This window comes from Sceloporus undulatus, chromosome 2 (assembly GCF_019175285.1).
Source record: "Sceloporus undulatus isolate JIND9_A2432 ecotype Alabama chromosome 2, SceUnd_v1.1, whole genome shotgun sequence".
NCBI lineage: Eukaryota > Metazoa > Chordata > Lepidosauria > Squamata > Phrynosomatidae > Sceloporus > Sceloporus undulatus.
The window spans coordinates 21869728-21896303 of record NC_056523.1 but is presented as its reverse complement, the minus strand read 5'-3'; the positions used below and the strand labels follow the sequence as shown (position 1 = coordinate 21896303).

Sequence of the window (26576 nt, the reverse complement as noted above, 5' to 3'; positions counted from 1 at the left end):
TCAGATGCTGAAGAAGTATGTTCAAGTCTAGGAAAGTTCATGTTCCAAACTTCTATCTTTCAGTTAATCTCCAGACGAACACAGCTATATCTTTGAATTCTGTTATCTTGTGTGTATATGAGAAAAACATGCCACCTTGTTGATCTAGGAAGATTACTTATTCTTAGCTCTTAGGAGGAGAGTGCTTTCTAGTACAGTAGGTAATACCAGCTACAGTCCTCTTTTTCTCAAAGAAAATCTTACCCTTTCAAGCCTGAGGTTTAAGGCCTCGAGCTTCCATAAAGCTTTAGAAGAAGGACTTATATAGCAGGTTGAAGGTGGCAGGTGGGGAGAGATTCCTGCACTGCTAATTTCTACTTCCACTTTTACCTTTTTCTTCTGCATACCTTTTCCTCTCACTAAGCCTCAGTTTCCCCACAGGGGGTGAATGCTAGAGAGCGGCTGGTGAAAGTGCATTGATCTGCAGGGAATCTTTATTCCTTTCTTTGCTTCCGTTCCCTTCCCAGCCACCTCCGCATGTGTCTGTGCCAGGAAAATGTCAGCAACCAGCAGGGAGGGGAGCTGGTGACATACACCACCTCCTCCCTATTTCCCCAGAGCTGGGAAAAGAGCCCAGGACTTCACAGTACCCCCCTCCAACAAATAAAGTACACACGTTCTATCAGCTGAGGCCCCCTCCTCACAGATCCGGGAAACCTGGCTCCTAGTGCCTCTGTTTTAGGCCAAAAAAAATCTGCCCCCCCCCATCAGAACAAGGTACACAATTGATTCAAAGCAACTGTGTCCAGCTCATTTTCATTGCTCCCTTTATCTGCTGCTAAAATCACTTTAGAGTTTCTTTTGGTCAGCTGGAGGTCCAAGGCATGATGCTCATCCTAGATCAACCTTCCTCAACCTGGGTTTCACCAGATTAGTCAGAACTATAGGTCCCATCATCCCCAGTCAGAATGGCCATTGCTGTCTGGGGAAGTTCAGGAAGGCTGCTCTAAGTGGAGCTCCCTCTGCATGCGGTCTTGGGATTCCTTTGTCCCCCACCACCACCATTGATGGCTTTGACCCCTAGTTCTTTGTTAGCCATTGCCACTGCATCCTTGTCTTAATGTTGTCTGGACTTCTCAGAATGTGGCCTGGCTTTCCCCTTAGTCTGAAATGTTTTGTGTCCCATCTGCTTTTTCTCCCAATATTTGCTCTGCCCCTCTGCCTCCGTCCTCCTTCTCTCTGCCTTCCTTTACTACATACCTCCATAAAATTTCCAACATCTCCTCTATCTTCTTTTCCCACTTCTTTGGCGCCCATCCTACTTTGTGTCTTTTCCTCAACTTTCAACTTACCTCCATCACTGTTTCTCTTTCCTGCATCATCACATTAGCTCTGCTTCATTTTCTCTTCCTCACCCTACCTTAGCACTTTCTCCATCCTCCCTAATACCATTACACACACACACACACACACACACACACACCTCGACCACCAGTTTCTCCCAGGCTTCTCCATCAATTTTTCCCCCATTCTTCCTTTCACCTCTCTCTCCTTTTCCCTTATTCTTCCATCTCAGCCCATCTTCCTATCTCCAGTTTTCTTCTCCATACTTTATGCCTTTGCCACTGGCTTCCAGCCACTAACTCTTTGTACCAACTTTTCCCCAAAAACTGGCCTAAGTATATTCATCTTTTTCTGCTTAGTACTCTTTTCTTTCTTGGAGCATGCTTCCATCTTCCTCTACTGATCGCCTTTCCCCCCAAGTTTGCTACACTTTTCATCCTCCATTTGCTTGTGTCATCGCTTCTGTCATGAAGTATAGTAGCCATTTCTCTCTGCTCCTGTTCTGCCTCTTTACTTTTCCATCTCTTGATTCCATCTTACTGCCCACAATCTTTGGTCCATCCTGCCTTGATTCCTGCTTCCCCCCCCCCCCGCCCCCAAAACACCCAGGAGTTTTCTCATCTAGTTCCTTGCCTTCCCTCCCTCTTGACTGCTCATCCTTGCAACCCTAAAGTTTTATTCCAGTCTCTCTGGCCTACCTTCTTCTATGTGCCTACTCTCCCTCTTTCCTCATCATCCCTGGTTGTCTTTCTCATGTCCATTGCTTTGCTTTTCTTGTCCATCCATTCATCCTCTCTCATTCTTCTCTTCTCCATCACCTCCTTTGCCCTTCCTAGCGCTCCATTGCCCTGGTCACTTCCCCTTCATTTCACCATCCCATTAACAGTCTCCATGCCTCCATCTCCCCACTCTTCCACCTTGCCCCCACCCTTGTCTTCTCTCATCTTCCACCATTAAAAGTTGGCCCCATCTGTTGTCTTCCTCCTCATGATATTCCTCCAGCTCCTGCCATCCTGCTGTATCTCCCTATTGCTTTCCTCTCCATCCCTCTTTCTCCATCACCTCTTCTGACTTCCTCCATATTCCCCTGCTGTCCTCACATCCCTCTCCTTCTTTCTCTCTCCATCCCCTCTTCTGACCTCCTCCATCATTCACTGCTGTCCCCATCACCCCTCTCCTCTGCTCTCTCTCCATCCCCTCTTCTGACTTCCTCCATCATCCCATGATGACTCCAGCATTCCTCTCCTTCCTTCTTTCTCCATCCTCTAATCTGACTTCTACCATCCCCTGCTGTCCCCACCACCTCTATCCTTTCCTCTTTCTCCATCTCCTCTTCTGATTTCCTCCATCATCCCATGCTGCCCTCCCTCCATCATTCCCTACTGTCCCCAGTACCCCTGTCATTCCCTCTTTCTCCATCATCCCATGCTGTCCCCACCATCCCTCTACCAGGCTAGCTTGATGCCAAAGGGAATGGAGCTGAATGGGCTGTGAGGAGGTGGTGGGGACAGCAGGGGAGAATGGAGGAAGTAAGAAGCGGGGATGGAGAAAGAGGGAAAGAGAGGGGTGGTAAGGACATTCCATGCTGTCTCCACCACCTTCTCCTTCCCTCTTTCTCCATCCCCTCCTCTTACTTCCTCCATCCTCCTGTGCCATCAATCTCTATGCTGACTATTTCTCCCCTCTTCTGAATATCTCCATCATCCCATGCCATCTATCTCTAAACTAACAACTCCATCCCCTCTTCTGACTTCCTCCATCTTCCTATGCTGACTCCATCTCCATGATGTCCTCTTCCATCATCCCATGCTGTCCCCATCATCCCTCTCCTTCCCTCTTTCTCCACCTCCTCTTCTAATTTCCTCCATCATCCCATGCTGTCCCCACCATCACACTAGCCAGAAGTCAGAAGAGGAGATGGAGAAAGAGGGAAAGAGAAGGGTGGTAGGGACATCCCATACTGTCCACCCCTTCCCTCTTTCTCCATCTGAGGAAGTAGACTTTAGTCTAGGAAAGCTCCTGCTGCCAATGTCTTTCTTTCAGTTAGTCTCAAAGATGCTGCAAGATCTCTCTACATACTGTCTCCGTCCCCTAGTCTGACTCCTTCCATCATCCCTTCCTGTACCCGCCACCTCTATCCTTCCCTCTTTCTCCATCCCAACTTCTGGCTCTCTCCATGCTCTCATGCTGACCCTATCTCCATGACTTCCTCTTCTACCATCTCCTACTCTCCCCACCACCCCTCTTTTGCTCTTTCTCCATCCCTTTCATCCTCCCATGCCATCTATCTCCATGCTGGCTCTCCTTTCACTCCATCGTCCCATGCCATCCATCCCCATGACTTGCTCTTCTATCATCCCTTGCTGTCCCCACCATCCTTCTCCTTCCCTCTTTCTCCATTGCTTCTTCTGACCCCCTCCATCCATCTCCATGCCTTGCCCTTCCACCGCCTCCTGCTGCCCCCACCACCTCTATCCTCCCCTCCTTCTCCATCCTCCTCCATCTGGGGAAGTAGACTTTGGTCCAACTTCTTTCGGTCAGTCTCAGAGGTGCCAGGGGGTTTCTCTAGGCACTGTCTCCATGCCCTCGTGCCTGACTCCCTCCATCGCCACCCTCCTCCCCTGCTCTCCCTCCCTCCCTTCTCCTGGCTCCATCCCCCTCCTCCCGGGCCCCTTCCCTCCTCCCTGCTGCCTGCCTGCCTTCTTCCTTGCGGCGGAGCTGGGCTCATTGCAATTCCCCGCTCGCCCTGGACGCCGGCGGCGGCGTTGGCGTTGCGCCGTGGCAGCAGCCCCCTCCTCCTCCTCTTCCTCCTCCTCTTCCTCCTCTTCTCTCTCTCTCTCTCTCTGACTGACTGACTGCAGCAGCCGGCGCCTGGGCTCCGAGGCCGGGCAGGGAGCGCCATGGCGGGGCGTCCGGGCCCTGGCTCTGGGTCCCTGGGGGGCGGCGCCGGGCTCCCTGGCTGCTGCCGGCCTCTCCTGGCTGCTGGGGCCCCGGGGCGCCTGGGGCCCTGAGCCGCTGGCTCTGCGGTCGGGCGGGCGGTCGGGGGTCTGGCATGGCCCTGGCGTGGCGGGGGCTGCTGGCGGCGGGGCTGACGGCCTGCCTCCTCCTGCTCTGCCTCTCTCCTCCGCCGGGCGCCGCAGGGAAGAAGCGGCTGCACATCGGGGCCCTCTTCCCCATGACCGGCGGCTGGCCTGGGGGACAAGCCTGCCTGCCCTCCGCCCAGATGGCCCTCGACGACGTCAACAGCCGCAGGGACATCCTCCCCGACTACGAGCTCCGGCTCGACCACCGAGACAGCGAGGTAAGGCAGCCCTCCATCCCTCCCAGAGCCCTCTCCTCTGCCTCCATTGGGGACATCCCTCAGAAGGATGAGGGCCCTTCGCTTGTAGTTCCTCTCCGGGAGGAAGTCAGAAATGTCCCCCATGTCTGGCAGTGCCTTTGGGGCCAGGGCAGGGGGCCAGGCTGGGATCCCCCTCCAAAGACCCTCCTCCCTTGGGAGGACCCCTAGCTTTTCTTTGTTCTTGAATGCCCGAGACTTTTGGCCCTGCCTTGTCCTCCTCTGGGCCTAGGGCAGGGGGACCAGGCCTCCTCCTCCTCCTCCTTTTCCAGGACACGTCCTCCCCTCCAACCTTCTCTCTCCAGGATCCAAAACACTGCAGAAACAACCCAGTTTGAGGCTGCTTTTAACTGCCCTGGCTCAGTGCTAGGGAATCCTGGGAACTAGAGGGCTTGTGAGATGTTAGCCTTCCCTGTCAGAGAGAAAGAGAGAGAGAGAGAGCTCTGGGATGACAAGAAACTACAATTCCCAGGACTCCCTAGCACTGAACCAGGGCAGTTAAAGCAGTGTCAAGAGGGATTATTTCTCCAGTGTGTTTTGGAGCCAGGAGGAAATTCCATGTGGAGCCTCACTTGGAAGCATGAGGACACATCTCTATATGAGTGTTTGTAGCGTTTTATTTGGAAGCGTCCTCCATGATTGCAGTGTCTTGTCCTCCTTTGTGGACCAGATATCTTCCAGGACACGTCCTCCATTCCAGGTTTCTTCTCTATCTGGACAAAATTGCCCCAAAAGGTCCTCCTCCCTTTGGAGCATCTCTCAGAAACTGGGGTTTACTTTTCTATATGAGTGTTCCTAGCCCTCCATTTCAACCTTCTCTCCAGGAGGAAATTGCAAAAGGTCCTCCATTTGGAGCGGGATTCAGAAGCCTGGGTTTACATTTATATATGAGTGTCCTTAGCTTTTATTTGGAAATGACCTTCATTTTTCTGGAATGTCTTCCATTTTTGCAGTGCCTTGTTCTCCATTGCGGTTAGGACAGGCTGACCAGGTGTCCTCCTCCTTTTCCAGGGCATGTCCTCCATTTCACCCTTCTGCCCAGGAGGCATTACCAAATGTCCTCTCTTTGGAGCATCACTCAGAAGCATAAGGACCCATTTATATATGGAGTGTTTTTAGTTTCTGCCCAAGAGGAATTCCAAAATGAGTGTTTGTTTCTGCCATGGAAACCCACTGGGTGACCTTGGGCAAGTCACACTTTCTCAGCCTCAGAGATGGCAATAGCAAACGCCCTTCTGAACAAATCTTGCCAAGAAAACCCCACGATACGGTCACCATACATTGGAAACCACTTGAAGGCATACAACAACATGAGTGTTTTTGGTTTTGATTTGCTCATGTCCTCCAGTTTTTTCTGGAATGTCCTCCATTTTGCAGTGTCTTGTCCTTTGCAGTGAGGATATCTGGTCATCCTAGGTCTCCCACTGCACTGGCCCTGGCAGTTGGAGCTGCTGGTCCTCTTGGGGGTTGGGGAGCAGGGATGCTTCAATGGGGATCATCTGCAGGGCTTGGGGCTGCCAGTGGAAAGTTGAGCCCAGCTGAGTGGGGTCTGGGCTTAGCTTCATGGCCAAGTGCAGCAGAGAGAAACGTAAGCCATCCAGGGGTTTGGAGGGATGGTTGGATGGCAAACATCTAGGTTTGCTTTTTTGTTTCCAGAGTGTGTCCTGTCCACCCCAAATAGTGGGATATAGCAGTGGCCGGACCCTTAAGGTTGCTTGGAGAGATCTCTTTGTGGAATAAAATAACATCCCACATCCACCAGTGATACCTTTATGGTATCTAGGGGTAGCCATGATGACCATGTAGCAAAGTACAATAACAGCCAAAACCCACACAACAATCATACCCAAATGCACAAAATACCTGTTGAAAGCTTTCCAAGCTCCACTGATTTAACCCCTTTGCCTGATGAAGAAGCCATGTATTTTGGGCATTTGAGTTGGCCCCATAAAGGTATTGCTATTTTGTAGATTTTTGGAGGTTATTGTAATTTGCTACATTGCCACCATGGCTACCCTAGATACATACTTTGAGGATTGTTACTCTTCTCAGCTAGGAGACTTGTGGGAAGAAGGGATGGATGGGAGTGGTCAAGGCAACCTTGAAAGCAGGCAGGGGTGGCCAGTGAAGGTGAAGGTGAAGGTTCACTAGTCAGGACAACACTGAAGAAGACAAGAAGGTGAGGAGTAAAGAAAAGGATTGGGCTGGATGAATGGCCAAGGGCTCCAAAAAGTGGGAGATGGAGAGTTTGAGAGTATGGCTCTTCCTCTCCCCATTCTTCTCTTTCACCTTGCTGTGATGTTGGACCATAGCAACCTTTCATAGACATCCTTTGCAACCCTGCCAGGAGAACACAGCAACGAGGCTAGTTTGAAGCCAAAGGGAATTGAGCTGAATGGGCTGCGAGGAGCTTCACAGGGGTGACCCCATAGAGACATGTCAAAGAGACTTTGGGAGCCAGTGTCCTGTGAGAGAGGGGGGTTGCAGAGGGCTTTGTGAGGATGGTCTGGCCTGACAGCAGCAAGGAAGGAAGGGATGCAGGAAGGGATGCAGGAAGAGTGGCAGCTGGAGGCAAGAAGAGTTTGGGAGGCACGATCAGAAATGGGGCTGATGAGGAGGGGCTTGCAGGGACCCTGCCTGTGGGATGGGGGCTGAAGAGTCCTATCAAGACACACCTGGAATTGCTCTGTATCTGGATGGTGTGTGTGTGTGTTGTGTAGCATCAAGTCATTTCTCACTTATGGTAACCCTAAGGAGAACCTATCATGGGATTTTCTTGGCCAGATTTACTCAGAAGGGGTTTGCCATTGCTTTTCCATGAGGCTGAGAGAGTGTGGCTTGTCCAAGGTCACCCAGTGGGTTTCATGTTTGAGCTGGGAATCAACACCTGGTCTCCATAGTCCTAGTCCAACACTCAAACCACTACAGTACACTGGCTCCTGGAGGGAGAGACACTTGTGAAAATTGTGGGTGATTTTTTTTGGGGGGGGGGGCAAATGTGAGGAAGAGGGAGGGTGTAGATAGAAGGGGGAAGTACCTAGGATCAGTCCTTTATCAAGTGAATTGGGGAATTGTGCCTTCAGGGACAGCAGTACCTGGGGGAAAACAGGTGATTGATGCTAATGGGGTTTAGAAGGTGGCTGATAGTGCCAGACTCAGGGGTGCTTGAGTTGGGTATTTGTCTGGAGCAGTAAGCTAAAAGGAGCACCAGATTAAGTGGAGTGGCTCAGTGTTTGTTGACAGGACTACCAGCAGTGATCTGGGATGGGTAAACAATAAGGGAATGTCTTTCATCTCTTATTTCCTGGTTCTACAGGTTGTTTGGGAACTGTCCCCAAAAGCAAACTTCCATCAAATGAATGTGTGTTTCTTTTGCAGTTTCCAGATAGATGTTGCTTGTTGTGTGTGTGTGGGGGGGGGGGGGATTGGGAGAACGTGACTTTTCTTGGCCATGGTAATTCAATTCTGTAAAAGCCATACATGCTGCTTGTCAACACTGCAAAAGTGACTGGAGAAGGGAAAGGGAATGAAGGTGTTCCTTTACCGCAGCTTATTTACTTTAGGGCTGGCCCTAACTATCGGCTATATGTTCAGAGCTTGGAAGAGCGTCATCCTAGCATTGCTAAGTTGCGGATAGATTCAGTACGTCTTTAGATCCATCTTTTTTTGTCATCTCTTGGGCAAAGTCCTACTGTCATTATGGAGCAGACTGCAGTCAAGAGTCACTATGGCATTTATAGTGGTGAATTATCTTTGGAATGGGATATGATGGTGACCTAGTGGGACAAGTAAGTGGGACAAGGTGGTATCATTGATGATGTGACACAAGATGGGGTGAGGTAGATGTTTGTGGCTTGGGACCACTGGTATTGGTGGATGGCTAGTCATTGCTAGAGCCATGAAGCCTATTTCTGTGGTTGAGCCCTGAGCGGACATTGCTGAATGTTCCACTGGAAACTCCTGAGCGAGGGACAATTGAGAGTTCCTGCCTTCTGACCATGGCTACTGACAGTGTAGCATAGTGGTGTCAGCATTGGACTACGACTCTGGAGACCAGAGTTCAATTCCCAGCTCAGCCATGAAACCCACTGGGTACCTTTGGGCAAGTCACACACTCTCAACCTCCGGGGAAGGCAATGGCAAACCTCTGCAGAACAAATCTTGCCAAGTTGACTTTAGGGTTGCCATAAGTTGGAAATAACATGAAGTACAAAAACAACAACACAGTACAGTTTGAACCATGGAGTAAAAATCTTTCTTCGGGATTTGGAATCTACAGTCAAGAACATATGTTTTTGTCTATGTGTTTGGGTTTGTGGTGTGGGAAGGGAGTGAAGTGCTGCAAGAACAAGGATCTTTTCTTCCTTGTGGAGGTCCTTCCAAAACGGAGCAGCTATCCCACAGTCCAAATACCTCCAGCTGCACATATGTTTGCACAGCAAATGAGCATCACGAGATGTGGTCAGCTTTGTCCATCATGCCCTGCAATCCCCAGCTATTGATGTTAATTTTGTTATTCATCAGCAGGCAGTACACCAAGCGCAGGGTGGGAGGGGACCCACATTCCCCTCCCAGGCCATGGACTGTCTCTGCTGATATTCTAAATTACACTGCTCCCCAGAATGTGTTATTTTGATCACCATGGAACAGAACATTTCTCTCTCTCTCTCTCTCTCTCTCTCTCTCTCTCTCTATATATATATATATATATATATATATATATATATATATTATATCCACCATGTTAGCTTAAGTCTCGAAGCATCACTTGATTCTTCATGTCTGATCACCAAACTGTACCACAGGAAGAGATGCTATGGCCAAAATGTGCCATGGGAAGGAAAAACTTGAGTAGAAGACAAACCAGCACTCATTCTATGGGTTAAGCTTTCTAGGATAGCCTTACACAGCCAAATATTGCCTGGGAGCAAAGCCATATCAAACTCTTGGCTTTCATCAGCAGTACTGGGAATGCAATTGAAGTGGAGCTCCTCATTTCATATGTTGCCATAATTATAACTAGTTTTCCCACCTTGAACTGGGGGATTGAACCCAAGTGCCTTTTCCACTCTCTTTACCATGCCATTTCATCTTACCTTTTACTTTTTTCCTCTTAGTGTTGTATGTGCCTATAGATTAGTTATGTTGCTTCAGGCATCTTCACAAGTGCATGTTTTCCAAGAATACCCACATTGCAGTACCCTGAGTTTGCAGTTCATGTTTTGCAGCTGTTCCAGCACCAGCCGCCTACCCTGCAGCCCCTCGTACTGACTTTAGCAAACTGAAACACCCCTAAACATCTCCTGACACCCCCCCCATAAACATACATGCCTTCCCACTCTCTGTCTGGCGGTTCCCACGCCTGACATATTCCTTCCATGTTCCCAGCTATCCACAGGTGCATGCAGTAATCTGCACCAGCATCCACTCTGCATCTGCATCTTTCTGCTATTTCTTCGTCTGTCATGCCCTGTTCCCTGTTTCTCAGCTAGGATTTCCATAAATATATCTGTGTTCTTCCCTGTCCAACTCCATTTAGGCTTTTACCTCTCCCTGATCATCACTCCCATCTGCATTCCTCTATCCTTCAGCCTGTCCTGTTCTCTGTCCCATCTCCTGCAAATGTATATCCCCCACCTTCCATCCACCTTCTTCTTCTCTTCTTCCACCTTTCACTCCTCCTCTGATGGTACCCTGTTTCCCAGTTATCCACCCCAACCCTCCTGCATTGCTTTTGTTCCCCCCCCCATCCCCATTGAAGTCCCGCTCCCTGGTGCTGACAGGTTGCCGTGGCAGCGCCTGCCGATGGGGTTGCCATGGAAACTGATCCTCTTTCCCAGGCGGCGATGCCCTGAATAATTCATCATCCCCTTGCGATGGAGGCGCACAGCCAGGAGCAGGATGATGGGGTGGAGGGGGAGAGAGAAGTTGCAAGTGGGATGCCTAACATGTTTGTCCAGAGAGAGACACAACAGGGCAGGGGTTCAATGGGGAAGATGCAGAGGGTAAGGAAGGACTATATGGAGAGGAAGGCCTCTGTTGCATTTTTAGTCCCTCTGAATGGAGAGGGGCAGGATGGAAAGTACAATACGTGGCTATCAGGACACCAGCACTCTGGCCACTGCTTGGAAAGCATCAGACTTCCCAGTGCTGTGCTCAGTGCTGCAGAATGTGGACAAGCTGGAGATTGTCCAGAGGAGGGCGGCCAAAAATGGTGAAAGGTCTGGAAACATGCCCTATGAAGAGAGGCTTAAGGAGCTGTGTATGTTTAGCCTGGAGAAGAGAATGTTAAGGGGTAATATGATAGCCCTGTTTAAAGATTTGAAGGGGTGTCATATTGAAGATGGAGCCAGGTTGCTTTCTGCTGCTCAAGAGACTAGGGCACGGAGCAGTGTATTCAAACTCCTAGGAAAGAGATTCCACATCAACTTTAGGAGGAACTTCCTCACAGTAAAGAGCTGTTCGACAGTGGAAGATGCTTCCTTGGAATGTGATGGAGTCTCCTCCTTTGGAAGTTTTTGAACAGAAGCTGGATGGCCATCTGTCAGGAGTGCATTGATTCTGTATTCCTGCATGGCAGGATATTGACTGGATGGTTCTTGTGATCTCTTCCAGCTTAATGATTCTCTGATTCTGCTTTCTGCCACTGCAATCAGATTTCCCCCACCTGGTGGCTGCTCTGTTCACTGAACATAAGAGACTTGGCAGATTGGACTCAGGGCCTATGTTCATCCATTGGGCAATCTCTGACGGGCCTCTGGGAAGCCTGCCAGCAGTACATGAGGGCAATTGCACCTTCCACCTCTCATTTCTCAGCAAATGATACACAGAGGCATATTGCCTCTGATACTGGAGGTGATAAATATCGGCATTGAATTAGAACCTACTGAAGTCTCTTGTTGTTGTTCTGTGCCTTTAAGTCATTTCTGACTTATGATGACCCTAAGGTGAAGCTATCACAGGATTTTCTTGTCAAGTTTCTTCAGCGAGGGTTTGCCATTGCCATCCTCTGAGGCTGAGAGCGTGTGACTTGCCCAAGGCCACCCAGTGGGTTTACATAATCAAGATTCGAACCTTGGTCTCATCCTAGTCCAACAGACCACTGCACTACACTGGCTCTCCATGAATTTATTTAATCTCTCTTTATCACCTCACATAGCAATGAATTCCAAAGTTCAATTATGTAGTATTTGAAAAATGAGTTCCTTTTATCTGTCTTAAATCTCCCACCATTTAGCTTCAGTGGATGACCTCTCATTCTAAAATGATGAGCACCCATGCATAATTTTATACACCACTATCATGTCTTTCACTACTCACATAAACAGCCTGAAGCATTATAACCTTTCCTTGTAGGACAGTTGCTTCAATTCTTTGATCACTTTAGCTTCCCTTTTCTGCACCTTGAATGTAACTTCCATCATCTCTGGTCACCATAGGTTATTGGAGTTGTTTAATGGGGGAAGGCTTTTCTCTTGAAGCCTCAACCTCAGAATCGGGCTGTGAGACCACAAGGAAAGGTGAGTTCTCCCATAATTCTCTGCTAGCAGGAGAGTAGGCACATGCAGAGGCAATCTGGTTAACCAAACACAGTGAGAAAGAATGCTTGACTAAGTATATATTTTAATGGTCACCTTTCAAATAAGAAAATGCATCCTTAATGAACCCCCTGCTTGCTCTTACCCCATTTCTTCTTGCACACTTGCGACACAGGAGGTAACCAAAACAGCTTCACATGGGACATGAGAGGAAGAGGAGAACCCCAGTCCCTCAAAGTTCTCTCTGCCTATGCCCATACAAGCCCTGTCCAGGACCCATAATTGTTGTTTATTTTATCTATTTGTAAATAGAATTCAGGGAATTCATTCAGTGCCTGAACCCAGTCCAAACTCATCACCTCCATTATGCCAAGCTGAATGTTTCATTATTAAAATCTGCTGGCCGAGTGCTGTTGTTGTTTTCTGGAAGATTTTTCTCCTTCTCCACCATGCACACATTCATACACACACAGGCAGCCACCCAGTATCAGACCCAACAGCTCTAGCCCTTTGAAGTGTTGGCCTGATTCTACAGGTATGGCCATGACAGTTAACTGAAGCCTTCTGAACATATGAGTGGTTGTGTGTTTTTTTAATTTGCTGGGAATATAGAAGGGCAGGGATTTCTTTGAGAGGCAGAAGTACATTTACGTTTGCTTTCCATTGCCGCCTCCTCTCCCTCATCAGTTGCAGACAGAAAACACAAGAAACCACCTCTGACTCAGGCTATTGGTCCATATTGATTAGTATTGTCTACTCCAGTAATCTTCCCCATCTTAGTGCTAGCTATAGGATGATTAAAGTTATAGTGCAGCATAACTGGAGTGCACCATCTCTCCGTGACCTCAGATTCTGCCTGGATATGCCCAGGATTCAGAGTGGGACTTTCTGCATCACCCTCTTTTCCACAGCCTTCCTTAAATCTTTCTCTTCTCTATTAATCAAGCTAGGAGCCAGTGTGATGTAGTGGCTTGAGCACTGGAGTAGGGAGAACAGGATTTGAATCCCCACTTGGCCATGGAAACCCACTTGGTGACCTTGGATAAGTCACACTTTCTCAGACTTAGAGGATGGCAATAGCAACCCCCATCAGAAACAAATATTTCCATGAAAACTTCATCTTAGGTTTGCGTTATGGTCACCATAAGTTGGAAGGGACTTGAAGGCACACAGCGACAAAAATTCACCAAGCTACTGCCTTCCTGCTTTTTCATCCTGAAGTTCCATGATAACCATCTCACTCTTTCCATATCAAGCAATAACCTGCCATGCCTGTTCCTATTCATCTTGTAGGTCGCAAGTAAATTGCAGCTGCATTCTTTCGGTTAGGACCACTTTACTGTTGTATTGTCTATTATCTACTGTGTGACTTGATATAAAAATAAATAAGGTTGGGGCAGTTGCTGTAATCTGTTTCCTATGATCTCCTGCTGGGTTTCCCCCCCCCTGAATTCTGACTGGGGTGCACGGAGGAGTATGCACATGTCAGGGACACTGCCATTTTCATGACTTGACTTCTTCTCTGTTTATCCCACCCACTCACAGTGTGAACCTGGCGTGGCCACCAAATTCCTCTATGAACTCCTCTACAATGACCCCATCAAGATCATCCTTATGCCAGGGTGCAGCAGTGTTTCCACTCTGGTGGCTGAGGCAGCACGCATGTGGAACCTCATTGTGGTAAGCACTCTTCAATGCTGACTTACATACCCTTTGATTCTGGGCATTATGGGATAGGCAGGTCTTCATTCAAACTAGGGTTCAGCCAACAGTCTGTTTTCTAGATCTGAAATATATCAAGAGAATGCCTCTGAGCATGTTGAAAGCACATTTCTCTCAATGTTGAGTTAAATCAGTGCTCTCATCATGTAACTGGGATTGGGGGATAAGCAGTTTAGATGATAAAGTGCAATGCCTCCACAGCAGCATCTCTAGAAGGCAGTTGGGGACAAAGTTGACGCAGGGTCTTATACAGAAGGTAGGATGAGAAAGCCTTTGGTGTCATAGAGTTTGGAAAAGTTCATGTTTTGATTATAACTTGGGCAGGAGGATTCTGGGATTTCCCAAGCTCTGGCACAGATTCAATTTTGTATGCCTGTATGAAATGAGATTGAGTGTGGGATAGATGGAAAATCTTGACCCCACAATTAGGTGAGGTCAACTTTGGCCTCTCAGCCTTTTTCTTGCTTAGCCATGCCTCCGTCTTCTGCTTCCTTTCAGCTATCCTATGGCTCCAGCTCTCCAGCACTATCCAACCGTCAGCGTTTCCCCACATTCTTCCGCACACACCCGTCTGCCACGCTGCACAACCCCACCCGTGTGCAGCTCTTTAAGAAGTGGGGGTGGAAGAAGATTGCCACCATACAGCAGACTACAGAGGTGTTCACCTCGGTATGGATCTCTGACCCTAAAAAGCCACCAAGCAACTACCAATTTCAGCCATTCTGTTACTTCCAGCAGGTCTCAGAGAACAGACCCCAGCATCCCTTCACAGTGGCAGTCCTAGTCAGTCCCTTGTATGGCCAACAAGACTAAGGAATTGTCCTTGCAATTTAAATGTATAAAAATCAATCCCCAGCATTTCATCAGTTCAAGCACTGACCCCAGAACAGGGCTGATCGACCCAGGTTCCCATGAGGACCAGAATGATGGGCTACAATATGTAACCAAGAGAATATATAAATCTACCTTATGCTGAGTCAGACTGTTGGATCATCTATCCTAGGAGTGGCAACCAGGAGCGTTGATGAACTACAACTCCCATCATTTCTCAGTATTGGTTATGCTGGCTAAGTTATGCTGTGACTTGCAGTCCATGAACATTTGATTGACTGCATGATTGCCACCATTAGACTGTCCCCTAAGGCTTATTCTGTTTGGCCCCTGGCCTGGGGGTTCTCAAGCAGAGATTTTGTCCCATCATTTGTTCTTTTGAACTAGAGATGCTAGAGATTGAAGCTGGGATCTTCTGTATGCAAAGCATGTGCTCAATCATTGTCCTTCTCAATATAGAGGAGGTTAAACATGCCCCTTTTCACAGATAGTGGAGTTACCAGGAGAAAGAGAAGATTTAGTCCTGACAGCTATACTGTCCTTAAGTGCATGTCTTGATTTTATTTTTCCCTGTATATATGCATGGTTGCTGTTCTTTCCTATGAGACAAAGTAACATACAGTGGTACCCTGGGATACGAATTGATCGCGTTACGAAATTTCCGGGATACGAAAAAGTTCCATTGGAAAAAACTGTTCCGGGATACGAAGGTTTTTTCGGGTTACGAATTTTTTTCGGCGCGAAATTCAAACGCGCGGCTTGCCAGCGCTAACGGAAAGCCCTTTTCGGCTTGCGAAATGCATCGGGTTACGAACGCCGCGGCGGAACGAATTAATTTCGTAACCCGAGGGAGCACTGTATATTCCTTGGAGACATGGTTGCATTGCAGTGAAGACAAAACCTTCCCCCATCCTTAAAACTGTGACTGTCATACCGAGAAACACCTCCAGCGTGTTCTGTATTCTTTGAAATATACTAGCCCAACTTGTACAAAAATCCCAGCATGACTAGCATTCTGCTTGTCACTAATAAACAGTAATATTGCCACTCCATTTTGGAGAGTGCTCTCATAATCATTTAGCTGAAGTCCTTAGACCATTTTCTAAATTAAAGGAGCAGCTCACAACAGTAAATAGCGGTCTTCAACTTCCAGAGCATCTCAACACTTACTGTGTCAAAAAAGGCAGAAACAACACCTCAGGTTAAGTAGCCAGTCCTTGTGATTTCAAAAGAAGGCAAGTGACATCTCTGAAGTCAGAGAGAAGAAGAGGACCTTAGAGAAGTTTCTATGCAAAGGCATCTTGTAGCATCTTTGAGACTAACTGAAAGAAAAAAGTCGGTAGCATGAGCTTTCATAGACTTATCCTTCAAAGGGCTTCTAGTATACAAGAAAGGAGTCACCTGTGTTCCTTTGCTCTATTTCCTTGTCACGTCCCTAAACATTACTCCTGTCCCCTTTCTTCTGAGTCAGAGCCAATTGCTGAATCCATACCAGAATGTTCCAAATTTGTGTCAAACCAACACTATTTCACTGAATATATTATGAATGCTAATTGGCTCTATTTGCATACACCTTTTTGATTAGCAGATTTGAGTTTCCGAGTATTTGATAGTACATGATTTGAAGGAGTTACTTGTCTACCTGAGTTGATCTTGTAAATTTCCAGACTTTAGTCAGATATCAAAATGTACCTCTCTCATAGCACCAACATCCCATCTCTTGAATGAGCTCACAATCTTAAGGTGTACTTCTTAAAATCCATGGGATGTCCATGAATTTTAAGCTTAAGGATCTTTATTAGAACATGGAGATTTCTTTTTTCTTTCAAAATAAATATCCAATTGTTATCGTAACTAGGATATAGCTGAAAACATTCTACTTCAAAAATGCAAACAATTGTTATTGATTATTATGCAGGCTACCAATTTTATATGCAAATCAATATAAAGGGAGAAGACAAGTCTTTCCCCTAAGAAACTTAACATCGAATATATACACAGCAGAAATAAAGCAGTTTGACACCACTTTAACTGGCATGTTTCCATACTGTGGAATCCTAGGATTTGTAGTTTGGTGAGGCACCAGAGCTCTCTGACAGACCAGTCTGAATATCTCACCAAACTACAAATCCCAGGATTCCACAGTATGGAAACATGCCAGTTAAAATAGTATAAAACTGCATTATTACTGCAGTATGGATACATCTAAAGGCAAGTTAGCCATGAGGAGAGAAGAGTGGGATGGGATGGGCTACGAGATGAGAAGTTAAAAAGAGAAAAGGAAGAAGGGAAAAGAAGAGAGGCAAGGATCTCTTTAGTATGCCTCTAATCTGCTCCCTCTTTGACAGAAAATATATTTCTGGGTCCCTTTTTTCCTACTGAATCTTAATAAATGTCATCTAAAATCTCAAATGAATGCGGGCTCTCTCCAAGACGTCCTAAGAAGAATTACCACTTCTAGTTTCAGATGAAGAAAATCACACAAAGGCACCATGAAAGAAGTGGAGCATTTCTACCAGCTGGGTTCCAATGTCCATCACATTTATGCTAATGTTAAACAAATGAAGCTATTTTTGTGCAAAACTGTAATAGGCAAATGGCTGAAGCCCTCAATGTCTCATTGTGGTACATTTCCACTGGCTCCCTCTGGACTGAACAATTCTTCTTCAGCTGAAATCTGTTCTTAGCCCTTTGTCTACTCCTCGGCCTTGTCCAGAGCTATTTAGAAAATTTGCGAGAGCACAGTTGTGCTGACAATTTAAGTGAGGCTCTTAATGGGAACATTTCATGGTTCCTATAGAATCTTGGGAATCTCAGTTATTATTTTTAAAACACTTCCAATACAGCATTCTGCACCCTTAAGGTGCAAACTACCTGTTAAATTATTTGGGCTTTTTGAGGGGGTGAGAGGAAGCATTCTTAAAACTAATTCAAATTATTCAAAATAAAGTGGCTGACAGAGCACAGAATTTATCTTCTCGTGCATTAGGCCACTCTTTATGCTAAAATTCACTCTTTGAAATTAGGGTTGCTTTGCTTTCATTGCTATGGGAAGACCTAATGCAGTAAAACAGTCCTCTTCCAAGAAGAATTTAATTAAACCTTCCCCATTAAACATAGGGTCTAGAAACTTTAGAAAATGGGAGGGGGGGCTCTGATTCACAGGAAGCTGTGTTGTGCTTTTGTTGTGAGATTGTAAAACAGGTTGTCAGAGTGTGCAGCACAAGGGTCCCCTAAGTGTATCTCATGAGACCTGTCCAGAAGCCCCTCAAAGGCCTAAGATCCTTCCATAAAAAAATTTAAAGGGTTTTTTTTTCCAGGCTGATTTTGCAACAATTCATTGCCCCCAAACCATGCCAAATCTCTCAAAACCATGTAAAAAGGCAAGAATCGTATCCCCTGAACAACCCCCCCCCCCCCCCAAAACAAAAAAAATGGCCAAAATAGGCCAAATGGAAACTGGAAGTGACATTGCATTACTGTACTTGGGGCATGCTGAAATGTGCTAATATGGCATGCCAAGCCAGTGCAGGCAGGAAAAATGACCCCTGCCCTGTCTTCAGTTGCCCTTTCCTGTGGTAGAATACTCACATTGCTGGTTCATTGTTGTTAATGGTAACCCTTAACTGTGAATTCCCCTACTTTAGTGTTGGCCCTCAACTAAACCATTGCCCTTAATCCTTTTCTTTGATGCCACACTGTCTCCTTCTGTATTCCCACAGACTTTGGATGACCTGGAGGAGCGTGTCAAAGAGGCTGATATTGAGATCACCTTCCGCCAAAGCTTCTTCTCCGATCCTGCTGTGCCTGTCAAGAATCTCAAGGTGATCAAAGTGTGTGGCAGTGTGGGTGGCAGAGGGGTGCATATCCTGCCTGGGAGATTTTAAATTCAATCCACCTTAGAGTCTTCCTTCTCCCATGTGACCCATCTCCAGAAGCCACCAAGGACTCCCTCAGAGTTGCACTGCCTGTGTGTCATGTTTAGAAGCAAGAATACTAAAATGTTTTCTTGTGCTTCCTGCTTTCTCCGTTATATAAAAGCTATCTGATACCTTATTAGACCACAGCCTAGTTCAGGCATTCATTAAAAAAAGAGTTAAAATCAACACACACAAAGGAAGACTGTGCTTAGCCCTGCTCTTTCTGCCCCATGGTAGAGGAAAGTGTCCAATGGAGCATATTTACACACTTGGACATTCTGATTTTCCAGAGTTCACAGTTGCCTGGAGAGCTTCATCACAGAGGCTCTCCTCTTGAGACTGGCACTTTTTGCTTGAGGACAGCATACATGGAGTGGTGGGCTAGTACACTTCCCTCCTTGCCTATTGATTTTAACCGTTCTTGTGATTGCCGGAATAGGGCTTCTCTGTCCATCTCACCCAATATGTTTATGACTTGTTTAAAATGAATTTCATTTTGGGTTGTTAAATTATCTCTAACTGTCAATGTTTTGCAATCATTTAATTGACTTTATATGTACTTTGCTCTGAGATCTTCTGATACAGGGCAGGATATAAATATCTTAATGAGTAATAAAATGAATGCATTTAATATTCTGACCACAGCTCCACAACAGTCTCCAGCAGAGGTCTTGCCCACCACCTGGACATGCAAGGGACTGAATCAGTAACCTTTTGCTTGTGAAATACATACTCAATTCTTCCCCACCTGTATTAAATTTATGAAACAACGTCACACTCTACATCCTTACCCCTACCCACTACATCTGAGTACCAGCTTCACTGGGATAATGTGAATATTTACTCTTCTTTTGCTGCAGAATCTGGGGTAAAAAGAATCCTTACCCACTCTTTATCATGGCACTCCTGGGGTTACTTGGAAAAGGGAACAGATTGTATATGATGCCAGAGGGGTGGGTCTTTCAAATGATAGATCTAATGGGGATACCAAGTGATACTCTGCCGACTTCTAATCTCAAACGGCTCAAGCCCCCTAGAGGATTATTGTATGCATCCTTAGTAATTTGGCTGGGAAGATCCAGGCAAGATAAGGGGTGAGATAAGATTAGTTAGTATTCCTTTCCCCTGTATACACATGCCTGCGCACAAGATTAGAACATGTGGGTTTACTTAATCTAGAAGAGAATTTTAATGAAGGAAACAAAAGGGACAAAATGGCTTTAGTTTCATATACTTGATGTAGGTCATAGATGAGGAGTGTGCAGCCCTCCAATTGTTGGCTGGGCGAGACGGGGCTGATAGGAATTACAGTTCAAGAATATCTGCAGCCCCACACATTCCCCATGTTGTTGCTGTTTGCCTTCAAGTCAGCTTCGACTTATGATGATCTATGAGTAAAAGACCCTCCAAAAATCCTGGTTTTCAACAGCCCTGCTAAGGTCTTGCTAAGGGCTGTGGTTTCCTTGATTGAAAGAATCCATCTGTAATATGGTCTTCCTCTTTTCCTATTGCTTCCCATTCTACTAAGCATGATCATCTTTTCCAATGAGTCACATCATGTTATGAAATGTCCAAAGTATGACAGCCTCATTAGCCATCTTGGCCTCTAGTGAAATACAAGCTTGATTTACTCTTGGACTCATTCATCTTTTTCTCAGTCAATGGTATCTGTAGAACTCTCCTCCTCTATTATATTTCAAATGTGTTGATTTTCTTCTTGTCTCCATCCTTGCCATAGTTGATGTTCTTGGGAGGGAGTTTAAAGCCTTCTTGGCTACAGAAGTTCACAGTTCAAAGCAGTTTTGAGTTAGACAGCAAAGTCTGTCTTTGCCTTTGTGGCAGAAAATGCAAGGATGGAATCCAGAGGTCAAACTTTCTGCTAACTTCAGACTAGAAAATTCATATGAAAAACTCGGCATATATTTTCATAGGAAACCTGGCTGTGATAGTGATGTGAAGGTATAACCTCCTTTGCAGAGAAAGAGTCATGGAAGTGAGGATTGAGACAGTTCTAATTTGTGCTTATCCTAGCCAACAGATGTCCAGTATCTGGAGCAGAAAAAAAATGGATAATTCTACACATGCAAAGGCTAGGCAGGCTGACAAACATAGCAGTATGCAGTTTGTTCCCTTAGAAATGGATGTGAGGTGGGCTATTCATTTAGAGCAGGATTAGGCACCCCATGTTGTTGGGCTGCAGTTCCCATCATTCCCCCACTTTTGGCTGCCCTAGGTAGAGGTGATGGATGCTGAAGTCACCATATGAAGGAACACACATTGCCCAACCCAGATTTTGGAAACTTTGGAGGCTTATATTTAACTGCTATAACTTAAGCTGTTGGCTTGATGTCTAAGTTCAGAATTTAGTCTTTTAAGGATATGTCAGTGAAGTGTTGCTGAGGGGGGTACTGCAAGTCTTTGATGCAAAGTAAGGTGCTTGTGTCTATTTATTGACCTGTGTAATAATGCTTGGTAAGGCAGAAGTCAATAGGAAAAGAGGAAGACTGCATTACAGATGGATGGACTTAATCAAGGAAACCTGAGTCTGCGGAACCTGAGCAGGGTGGTTCATGTCTTGGAGGTCTCTCATTCATAGGTTTGCCATAAGTCAAAGTCAGCTTGACAGCAGTTAACAATAACAAATGTCTATGTACATGTTGGTGTCTACGTAGTCCACTTCTCTGAATATGTACAGACCTATAGCTCCTTAACGAACTATTTGCATAAAAAGGGCTTCTCACACAGAAGGAGAAGAAGGGTTGTACCACTGACCCTCCCCTGATATTATCATCATCATCAGTTTATATAGTACCATCAGTGTACATGATGCTTCACAAGCGAAACATCAAAAGACATCCAGCCCTATCAGTGCTGCAGCCTATGTATCTATATATCTATATATGCACATACAGAGAGAAAGGAGGGGGAGAGGAAGGAGCAACACAAATATAAAAGCAATACAGTACAATTCTAAAATGAATTATGTGGACAGAAATACACAAGCAAATGCAATAAAATACAAATCAACTTATCACTGAACCTGAATGTTTGCATAAGGAGGCCTATGTACAGTATATAGTCTTCCTTGCAACCAAAAAGTGCAGTGGTACAAGGTGTGTAAAATCCTACATACAAGGCTTCCTCTCTGGAGAGTTCCACATGCAGTGTTTTAATACTGGGCCAGGGAGCCATATGACGTTGGGAGCGATGCTAGCAATGCTGCCACACAATATGTGTAAGGCACATATTACTACTGTACTACTACTACTACTTATTATTATTATTATTATTATTATTATTATACATATTACAAATTAACACAAGAGAACCAGCATTGTGTAGTGGATTCAAATCCCCACTCAGCCATGGAAACTCACTGGATAACCTTAGGCAAGCCACACTCTCTCAGGCTCAAAGGGAGGCAAAGGCAAACCCCATCTGAGCTGCTCTTGTCCCTGACTACCCATGCTCATGTCTTGAGATTTGAATCAGAGCCCCATTTGTTTGCTTGCCTTAGTTAGTTGGATTCGTGGAGACTGTGGGCAAGGCTTTTTCAGTATGGCCCCTAACCAGTACAACTCTCTTCCATGGGATGAGTAGCTGGCTCTTTCATTCCTTGAGTATTTCCAGATGGATGGCTCCTATACCACTGACACTCAAAAGGCATTGTGCACCTGATCTGACCACCACCCCCAACCTTTCTTTATTGATTATTTTATGGTGAGGAATAAAAGACAGAATAAGTGGTAGGAAAACACAGGAAGGGCTTCAAATTGAAAATGCCATCCTCTGTACCGCCTGTAAATTTCTTTGAATAAGGCAGTCAGATTGTATAGCAAACGATTTGCCTGGAAGCACCCCTGGTGTTCAGAAAGGCTTTGAAGGCCTATCTGTTGCAAGTGATTTGTGTGATTTCATTGGACACGCTGCTCGTTTTATTTCCTGTGGCTTGTGAAAATGGTTTCATGCTGCTGGAGCCATATTTTAACGTATTATTTATCTTTGGACTGTGTGGATTCTAAAGGCTGAATAGAGTCATATTATTGCCATTCTGTGTTTTCTATTGTTATCTGTTGTCTTGAATGGGCTTTGTCTGGAAAGGTGGCCTATAAAGATGTAAGGATAGCAAACGGATGGACATGTGTCCACAGTTACATGTGCCTAGGGTAGCTTTCTTAATGAGGGATCATCCATTTCCTTACTGCTGCCAGTCTAAACAATGTGCACCCCCCAAACGACATGGACCTTGGGACTCCTAGATGTGGCCCATGAAGTCCTCCAGGAGCCCCCCCCCAAAAAAAAACCATCAAGAGTAAAAATGTTTTTTTTAACAAACAGACTGATTTTAGGCTATTTTTTGTCCGTAAACAACCTAAATTGTATCCAAACCACTGTGGTTTGCTTCACCTTACCTTCCAAAGCTCCCTTAACCTCCCCATAGTCCAAAATAAATCTTTAAAAATTGCCCCAAAATCAGCCAAAATGGTGACTGGAAGTGACTTTGCATCACTTGGGCCATATGAAGTGTGTCGGTGAGGCCCAACAGTGTGAGGGAAAGGCTCCTGTTCTCTGCACAGTTGCCAGTCCCTGTTCTAGAAAAAGGAGTGAAGCTACAAGCAGCACTGGATGGACAGTCCAATTTCAGTACCTACCTAGTCTTTCCTGTCTAGTCGTTCTAGCCAGGAAATATCTGTAGGAGCTTCCACAACACACCTGCTTCAAGCCAAGCCATATGCGGAAGAAAGAGGCAGCCACGCTGAAATACAGGGTCTGGCTTGTTCTGGTGGCAGCTGCTCTCCCCTGAACTGGCAGATGGAAAGACCTCCATCCTCTTGACAGCTTCTGCTATGGGAAGAATTGACGCCATCCGAATGAATGAGCCAGATACTGCTTTCAGCATTAGGAGCAGCAAGCACTTAGCCTCTTTTCTTTCTCCTTTTTTCAGAGTAGGCCAGGGTTGCGAGTGTCCGTCAGCATTCTCCTTCATCTCTAAGTGGCCTCCTTCATTCCTGGGGGAGAAAAATAAGAGCTTTATGGTGGGAATTCCCTAAGGGTAGTGCAAACACTTGCCTCTCTTTCTAGGCACTGCCCCACGGACTCCCCTTGGATCCAGACCCTATGGGGCCAGCACACACAGGCATTATGTTCCTCTCCCCAAAGAGGGAGGGATGTAGAGATGGGCATTTTGCCTGCTAATAATCTCAACATCAGATAACTAGGCACAGTATGGTCTATTAATCATTAATGAAACAACATTAGGGATTCATCAGCACTAGCTCTGCAAGAAAAAGCACAGCAAAACATTTCTCTCCCTCTGTTTGTGTCACTGAGCACTTGCCTTCATCAAACATGCAGAATTTGCAGCTAGATTCTTCTGACTATGCTATATGCCAGTCTGATTAGTAGCAGGTTCCGGACAAACCAAAGAAAGTACTACTTTGCACAATATATTATTGATCTAGGGCAAGTATGATGACTGGGGAAGTTGTAGTCGAAGACATCTGGAAGGCACCAAGTTAGAGAAAGCTTGTCATATGAGGACTAGTGTTATCCGAATTAGATTTATTCCTTGGTAAGAGGATGGCAATGGCAAAACCCCTCTGAAGAAACTTTTCAAGAGGAAAAACCTGTGATAGGTTTGCCTTAAGGTCGCCTTAAGTTAGAAATGACTTGAAGGCACACAACAGCAAAGCTAAATAAAAACCCATGCCCAAAGACCTGTGATACTGTTGGACATCTCTCAAGGCTGACATCTCTGCATAGGGCACTCTGGTAATGCTAAAATTCCTTCCAAAGAAATATTTTAGTGTTTTGGGTTAGACAAGTGACCATTTAAATTGTGCATTTGGAGTTGTGGGTGGTATTGCATTTTTGATCATACAGTTTAAGCCTACAGGTGTATGCATTTGGGAATGTGTGGGAGAGAAAACAGATTTTTCTCCATCTACTTTTCCTGGGACTAGGAAGAGAGAGAATGTATATGTATTTGCTGTACAGATAGATGTCTGTGCCTGATTAAACAGAAGTCTATGGACTTTGTTTTTCAGTAATACTTTTCAATAGTAATAGTAATGTACATAAATATGAGTTCAGGACCTTCACAGCTTGAAAATGTTTCCTTTTTGCCAAAGGAACTGCCGACTGCCAAAGTCCCCTAGCCAACATGGTTATTGGTCATGCAGGTCAAAGGATTCTGGGAGCTATAGTAAAAAAAAAAAAATCTGTCCCAAATGCTAATACAGGTGTGTGTGTGTGTATATTGATGTACATTGCATGAAAATGTGTTAGCGAAGGTGAAATAAACTACATGCTCTTCCAACTGTGTGTAAGATTTTATGGTGCTTGTCTCTGTAGGGATGTCTTCTGGTCATCTGATTTCACTTTTCCCCCCTTACAGCGGCAGGATGCTCGCATCATTGTTGGGCTCTTTTATGAGACGGAGGCACGGAAAGTCTTCTGTGAAGTGAGTACTCAGAGGGGATGTTTTCCTTTGGGAATACCAGTGGCTAAAGATACTACAGTATCATGATGTTTCCTTAATTCTGCCCCTTTAGTGGTCCTTATAGATAAGAAGAAGCCACTGTAATATCATTTTGAGAGTGTTGGAATGGGACTTGGAAGAGGATGAGGATCTGGGAGCTTCAGGGAGGCTTTGGGTCCAGAATTTCCCTCACCCTTATTCTAATGAAAGCAGCTTTGAGGGCGATAATCAATAACCAAACATTTGTTCATGTTACAGACCATTTCAGTCAGAGAAGTAATGGAGGTAGCAGGCATTGTTGCTCCAATAACACTAATGAAATGAATGGAAGTTAACTGAACAGAGTAGCTAGGAGATTATACATAAACTGGATCCTTGAATGATGCAACAGACTAGAAAATACTAATAAGACTGAGGGGATGGCAAGAGTTGTACCTCCAAGATCTTGCAGGAGCAGATGCAGTCTCCAGACCTCTAAATTGCCCACCTAGTGGTCAAAGGATGAGAGGCTAGAAATTGTAGACTTGTAGCTGGATAAAAGACCAGTCTAAGGATAAATGGGCAGATACTCAAGCTGTGTGCATTGCTCTGATTACTTATTGGTAAACCTCTTTTCCGCTTTTGTGGCACTTGGGATAGGTCTACAAGGAGCGTTTATTTGGGAAGAAGTATGTCTGGTTCCTAATTGGCTGGTATGCTGACAATTGGTTCCGAATCAAGGATGCAAATATTAACTGCACAGAGGAGGAGATGAGAGAGGCAGTGGAAGGGCACTTCACCACCGAGATCGTCATGCTGAACCCGGAGAACACACGCAGCATTTCCAATATGGTGAGGAAGAGTTACGATGGGCAAGAGATAATATATCTCTGAGTATTTAGTTCTTAAAATGAAAGCTTTTCAAGACTTGTAAGCTTGTTTACAGTGACACCACTGGCTGGGAATTCTTCACACCACAAATTGTTTTCATTTGCTTAAGGGTAAAGGAAATTTACTCAGCATGTGTTCAAAGACACTCTTGTCACATGCTCCCAAGCTTGGGTTGGGCTGCTAACAGGTATGCAAGGTCCAGTTTGAGCTGAGAGGTGATATTTTTAAAAAAGAATAATTAAACATTTATTCTTATTTCAGATCATTCAAAATATGCAACTAAATTTAACCTGATAAAAAGAACTTCCTCAACATACAAAATTAGCAAAAATACAGTTTAACAAACATACCCATTGTAAAGAAGATGCAACTATAATGCATTGCTGCCCATTTTAAAAAGACAATTCATTATATCTACTGATACTTTAATGTAATTAAAAGTATTTTTAGAAATTTAATATGGACCTTTGAGAAGGCATTTATTTCATTAATAAAAACTGACTCATGTTTTAAAAAGCAGCTCTCATTTGGAAGGACTTAATTGGCCTTTTCTG

At 45.4% G+C, this 26576-nt stretch overlaps 1 protein-coding gene across 2 annotated transcripts in view; it reads left to right on the top strand.

The window, feature by feature from the left end:
* The window catches only part of GABBR1 (gamma-aminobutyric acid type B receptor subunit 1), a 196954-nt gene that overhangs the window by 147105 nt on the left and 23273 nt on the right, over nucleotides 1–26576 (top strand). For both annotated transcript variants that reach the window (XM_042452359.1, XM_042452358.1), the window contains 6 exons: nucleotides 4464–4624; nucleotides 13744–13878; nucleotides 14419–14589; nucleotides 18474–18575; nucleotides 25069–25134; nucleotides 25792–25983. In XM_042452359.1, coding sequence (XP_042308293.1) covers nucleotides 4464–4624; nucleotides 13744–13878; nucleotides 14419–14589; nucleotides 18474–18575; nucleotides 25069–25134; nucleotides 25792–25983 — 827 coding nt within the window. The remainder of the gene's footprint in view (nucleotides 1–4463; nucleotides 4625–13743; nucleotides 13879–14418; nucleotides 14590–18473; nucleotides 18576–25068; nucleotides 25135–25791; nucleotides 25984–26576) is intronic.